This window comes from Propithecus coquereli, unplaced genomic scaffold (assembly GCF_000956105.1).
Source record: "Propithecus coquereli isolate 6110/MARCELLA unplaced genomic scaffold, Pcoq_1.0 Scaffold528, whole genome shotgun sequence".
NCBI classification, from domain to species: Eukaryota; Metazoa; Chordata; class Mammalia; order Primates; family Indriidae; genus Propithecus; species Propithecus coquereli.
In genome coordinates, this window is record NW_012151152.1 from 242419 (window position 1) to 247818 (window position 5400).

A 5400-nucleotide genomic window follows, 5' to 3' on the forward strand; every position below is an offset into this window, starting at 1 on the left:
ACCCCCAGCACCACCCAGAAGCAGAGTCCACAGGCCCCAGCTGGCCCCTCCTCTGGGGACCGGGCCAAAGTGTCAGACCTGGAAGGATCGTTGTTGCATCACTGGGCACTCAGGGGTTAATGACGGGGAGTGGACAGGACCTGGGTATTTAACTACTTGGGAGTTGCCCTGAGATCAGAGGTGCCCCTGCTGCTTTCCCCTGCTGGCTCCTCTGCCCCTCTCACCTCCGCCCAGGATGAAGCTTCCCCCTGTCCTCACCTTCCTTTGCCTCCTGGGTAAGTGACCTATGTGACCTTTGGCCTTCCCCAGGATGCCCCTGGACCTGGCCCTGCAGAGGGCGTGGTGGGTGCCAGGCGCTGGAGGCCACCCCCGTTCTGCCACCAGGGTGGTCCTCAGGCCAGTTCTGCCCTAGCCAGCAGTGGCAGGGGGGAGGGCAGCGGGGGAGGAGATGCAGCCTGTGCAGGGTGGGGGCGTGGGACGGGGGCTGGCGGATCTCCTGGGCACACCTGGGGCTCCCTCCCCACCCTCGCTTCCATTTTTGGTTCCAGCCTGCCTCGGTGGGCAGGAATTGGCCCCACTGCTAAATCAGAAGGGCCCAGGGGACATCGGGGAAATCACCAAGGTGGTTAGCAAACATGTATGGTGGCCTCCATTGATAGTGCGGGGACAGAGTGCTCCTGGGGGAAGCTGGTGGAGCCCCCAGAAGGGCCCCATGAGTGACATTCCGGGAAGTGATGGAGGAGCGTCGGGGGTGGGGTTCAGGTGCAACGGTGTCATCGGCAATGCTGTGACTTATCACCACTGCTGATGTGAGAGAGCTGAGCCGTGGGAGGCAAGCCCACCTGCACAGCTGGACAGACGCTGGAATCTGGAATCGGATCTGAGAGGACTCAGGAGCGCTGGCTGCAGAGGGCAGGGTCCCTGAGGGTCTGGCAGTCCTGGCCTTCCCTCCGCAGTGGCCCTGGCCGGCGGGAACCTGGTCCAGTTCGGGGTGATGATCGAGAGGATGACAGGGAAGTCGGCGCTGCAGTACAACGACTACGGCTGCTACTGCGGCATCGGCGGCTCCCACTGGCCGGTGGACCCCACGGACTGGTAAGGAGGCAGCTGGCAGGGGACCCCTCTGGGCGGAGGAGCTGGGGACAGCCCCTGGGAGGAGGGAGGGTCTGGGGCACCTAGAAAGTGGGGGCTGACCTTCCTTTGAGCTCGTCTGGGCCCTGGGCCCCCAGCAGCCCCGGTCCAGCCCAGCCAGGCTCGCAGGCCCCACAGACAGACCGTACCCCTTGCAGGTGCTGCCACGCCCACGACTGCTGCTACGGGCGCCTGGAGAAGCTGGGCTGCGAGCCCAAGCTGGAGAAGTATCTCTTCTCTGCCAGCAGACACAGCATCTTCTGCGGTAAGTGGACAGCCCTGGAGTGACCCAGACACCTGGGGGACAGCTTAAGACAGGAACCTCCTCCTGATGGTGACTTCAGGCCTCACTGGGGCCAGACCCTGGGCGAGGAGGCGTGGGGTTTCCCATCACCACTTAATAGTGGGGAGGCCCAGATGCTTACCGGGCCCTCCGGCTCCTGCCTCGGCCCCAGGCGCTTCCTCCCACCCAGAAACGCTCCCAGCTCCAGCCTCTGGCGAGAGGAACAGAGCCGGCAGGTCTGAGCTGGGCCCCAGAGGAGCTGGACTCACACACCCCTCCCAGGGCCGGGGCAGGAGCTGAAGGTGAGGTCCCTCAGAGCAGGCTGGGGCTTTGATTCGGGACAGCAGACCCTGTTCCCAAAGGCTGATTCCCCCACCGGGGCTGTCACGCTGGGCCCATGTGCTCAAATTCACCACACCCAATGTCCACTTGGACCGATTAGCTTTCCTCCGGTCCCTGGCCCGGGGATGCAGCCTAAACCAAGTGAGCGTGGAGGGACCCGGATCCGAGAGCCAGGCCCTCCTCCTGCCACAATGCCAGGCACAGCCCGGAAGGAGGGCAGGGCCTGGCAGGTGCGGGGTGCAGCAGAAGGCCCTGGAAGGTCAGCGCAGAAGACTCAGCTCAGACCTGCAAGGTCTGTCCTGGGGGAGGGGCAGAGGCAGGACCAGACCCCCCAAGCAGAGCCGGCTCAGAGCTTCTCCTGCAGCCACCCCGCGGCAGGGCAGCCGTGTCAGGCAGTGAGCTCCCTGTGTCTGGGGCTTCATGCAAGGCCAGGTGGCCACCTGTCAGGTTAAGCGAGGGAGGAACCAGGTGGGTGGGGACACAAGCTCTGGATTCTACTCGGGGGCTTCGCCTTCTACCTGCCACGTGACTCTGGACACGTGACATGACCTCAGGAAAGCCTCTGTTTCTCGTCTGTAAAACGGAGATGATCATACCCATTTCCCCGGCTCCATCTGGCTCCTGGCAAGAACCCCCCGAAGGAGGCTGACTAACCAGCGTCAAGCCCCTTCCCACTCAGTTTTGCTGAAACAGCAGGCGTGGGCAGAACCCTCACCCAGGCCGAGCTGTGGGATGCAGTTTAGGGACGGAGGGGAGCCAGAGCCCCTCTGGGCAGACAGAGGCAGCTGCAGCCAAGGGAGGAGGAGGTGCCCTTGGACCCCTTGTCCTGCAGGCCTGACGCTGGTGGTTCGGGGTGGATGTCTGACTCGCAGGCTGGGCATGGGCAGGAAAAGGGGCTCTATCCACTGTGAAGGGGACAGGCAGAAGACCTTGAGCAGGCCCCCAGCTTTGGTCCCAATGGCCTCCAGCCTGGGCGCAAGCCACTCTGGGGCACACACAGGCCATCCGGATGGGGCTGCTGTCGTCTCGTAGCTTTCCTCTGCTTGATGGCCGAAACCCACCATCAGCAACGCACCACACCTGGAGGGAGTTGCCTAGAAACCCTCCAGGGCTGGGGGCAGGTGAGAGTCAGTGAACCAAGTGGCTTCCGTGGGGTGGCAGAGGGCTAAGGGCAGTCAGGTGGGGTTGGGAGGGGAATGAGCGACAATGAGGGCAAACTTCCAGCCTCCCCCATGTCCTGGGCCCCAGCGTGCCCTGCCCTTGCCTCTCACCGTCCCTGAAACACTGAGCTTGGCCTCCATCCCACGGGGCTGGGAACATGGACCCAAGAGCAGCCAGGAGCTGTCCTGTCTGTGTCTGAGAGTCCTGAACCCCCCACGGTCCCTGACTCACTTTGTCCCACCCAGCCGGCAAAACCGCCTGCCAGCAGCAGACCTGCGAGTGTGACAAGAGGGCTGCCCTCTGCTTTCGTCACAACCTGGGCACCTACGACCGCAAATACGCCCATTACCCCAACAAGCTGTGCACCGGGCCCACCCCGCCCTGCTAGGGCCGTGCTGGGCCTCCTCCCTGCCGCCCCCCGGGGCCCCGCCTCAGGCTGCTGTGGTACCAGGCAAGGCCCTTGCTCTGGGAAATTCCTTTCCTGCAAACCCATCCCTCCCTGAGAGCTTGCAGACATGGCCTGGACCATCCCCAGCCTCCCAGGCTACACCTTCTCCTCGGAAGAGCCCTGCCCCAGGGGCCTGGCACCCCGTGGCACCCAGAGGACGCCGGAGCAAACTCCTGGGATCTCCACTCCCTCTTCTCAATAAGTGAATAACATTTTCATGTAGTTCTAACACGCTTTGATTCTCAGATTCTATCACTCTAGGATTTAATTAGTCCCCAGTTTCATTTATTCTTTCATTCATTAACTTTTTCTGAGCACCTACCATGTGCCAGAGACACGCTAAGCGCTGGAAGATGGTGGGAACAAAGCTGACGTGGGCGGCTCTACCCGTCCTCCCAACGTGAAGTCCTTTTTATTTCCCATGACAGTAAGTTTTTGTGATTCTCTTTTTCGAACACTCTGTAATACAATCTTATCCAAGATAATAATGGCAATCTCTGGAAGGAGTTATTTTGGCCACATGGCTTAATGCGAGAAGCATGAAAAATACCAACCTAAAACTACTGTCCCCACTGTGTCATCAGGCCTCAAATCCCCACCATTGGCAAAGACGGGTTAAGAGTGAAAAGCAGTTCCACATCATCTCGTCCAAACCCCTTCATCGACAGACGGGCATCTGGGGGCCAGAAATGCCTGAGGGGGACTCCTCACTCCCAGGCCCTTCTTTTCTTCACGCTCTGGTGTGGCCATGTTCACCAGACCGGCTAGCTGTCACCTTGGGAAGACCAGGGTGCCCAGGGCAGGCCACTGCAAGGACACAACTGGGTCAGGCTCCTGATCCAGGGAGAAAAGGGGGAAAGAGTTCAACATCGTGGGCCGAATCCCACCTCCTGACTCCGCAGCCATGAAAAATGTAGCGCACCAAGGACTCCCAGCGGGAGGAACGCAGCCCGTCTGGAAGCAATATGGCTTCGCAGACTTCACTTCTAAATACAGATGTGACATCTCCGTTATCTTTAATGCTGATGAAATCTTATGTTACGTGACAGTGGACGAGCCACTCAGTGAGACGAAGCGCCGTAAAATGCATTGCAGGGCAAGCTGTCAGCAGATACTCGATAAACCTTCACTCCCTTCTTCCTCTTCATGGCGTGTGTGCGACATTCAGGACTTCGAGGGCAGGAAACAGCCCAAAGAAATCAAAAGGGCGCATAGTCGTGACCTTTAAAAGGTGAAAAAAACTCTGTGCTAGCAAAAGAAAGTGGGGACGGGGGCAGCTGCATGCGCTCTGCCTGGGAAAACAATCACCGCCTGATGTCTGAAAGCAAAAATGGCTTGGTCGGGGAAGCGGGCGGCCGCAGGTCCTGGGAAAAGTGGTCCTGTGGCGCCCTCTGGTGTCCATCCTGTTCAGGCTACTGGGCTGGTGCAATCGGTCCTCTCGCATTTTCAGTAATGAGAAACTGAGAGATCACCAACGGCCTCACAACCATCTCAGGACGATGATGCCGCTGCAGCAACAGGAAACACAGGAAGGAGATGTCTGGGCAGGATGGAGAGAGGTCACATCCTGGGCATGATGGATTTAAGGTACCAATGGGACAAGTACCTGGTGACCTCACAGTTGCATAGCTTTCTGACGAAGTGAAAATTGGAACTTAGGACCAAGACCCCGATGCAGCCTGTTGCGACCCCTGCCCCCACCCACCAAACCGTGCTGTGAGTCCTTTGGCCACAGACCAGCTCTTACCCTTTGCTTTCGCAGGGCTCAATAAACATCCAATGCATGAATCAAGCGGTCTGTCTAGATTCTGTTTGCGCGCGTGTGTCTGTACTACAATCACCTGATTCCCAGCAGCAGACTTGTGAAAAGGACTGAAAAGGGAAAGGAGAACCCTGACCTTGAAGTCAGAGGTCCCGGGTACAGACACTTGCTCTGCCGCTTAGCAGCGGTGGGTCTGTTTCAGAGCCTTGCCGCTCAGGGTGGTCTATGGGCAGTGCGGCGGCAGCAGGGGTCCTGTTGCACATGCGCAACCCT

At 59.6% G+C, this 5400-nt stretch overlaps 1 protein-coding gene across 1 annotated transcript; it reads left to right on the forward strand.

The window, feature by feature from the left end:
• The first annotated feature begins 235 nt into the window (after positions 1–235).
• On the forward strand, positions 236–3305 carry LOC105820449 (group IIE secretory phospholipase A2). The gene is made up of 4 exons (XM_012656930.1): positions 236–275; positions 957–1095; positions 1290–1396; positions 3163–3305. Exons 1-4 carry the CDS (start codon positions 236–238, stop codon positions 3303–3305), a joined length of 429 nt encoding a protein of 142 aa, XP_012512384.1.
• The last annotated feature ends 2095 nt before the right edge of the window (positions 3306–5400 follow it).

Excerpts from the sequence above, each read along its gene's own strand:
- LOC105820449 (XM_012656930.1), top strand. The coding sequence starts at position 236 with ATGAAGCTTCCCCCTGTCCTCACCTTCCTTTGCCTCCTGG. Across the intron at positions 276-956 it reads CACCTTCCTTTGCCTCCTGG|TGGCCCTGGCCGGCGGGAAC; the intron begins GTAAGTGACCTA and ends TTCCCTCCGCAG. Across the intron at positions 1,096-1,289 it reads CCGGTGGACCCCACGGACTG|GTGCTGCCACGCCCACGACT; the intron begins GTAAGGAGGCAG and ends TACCCCTTGCAG.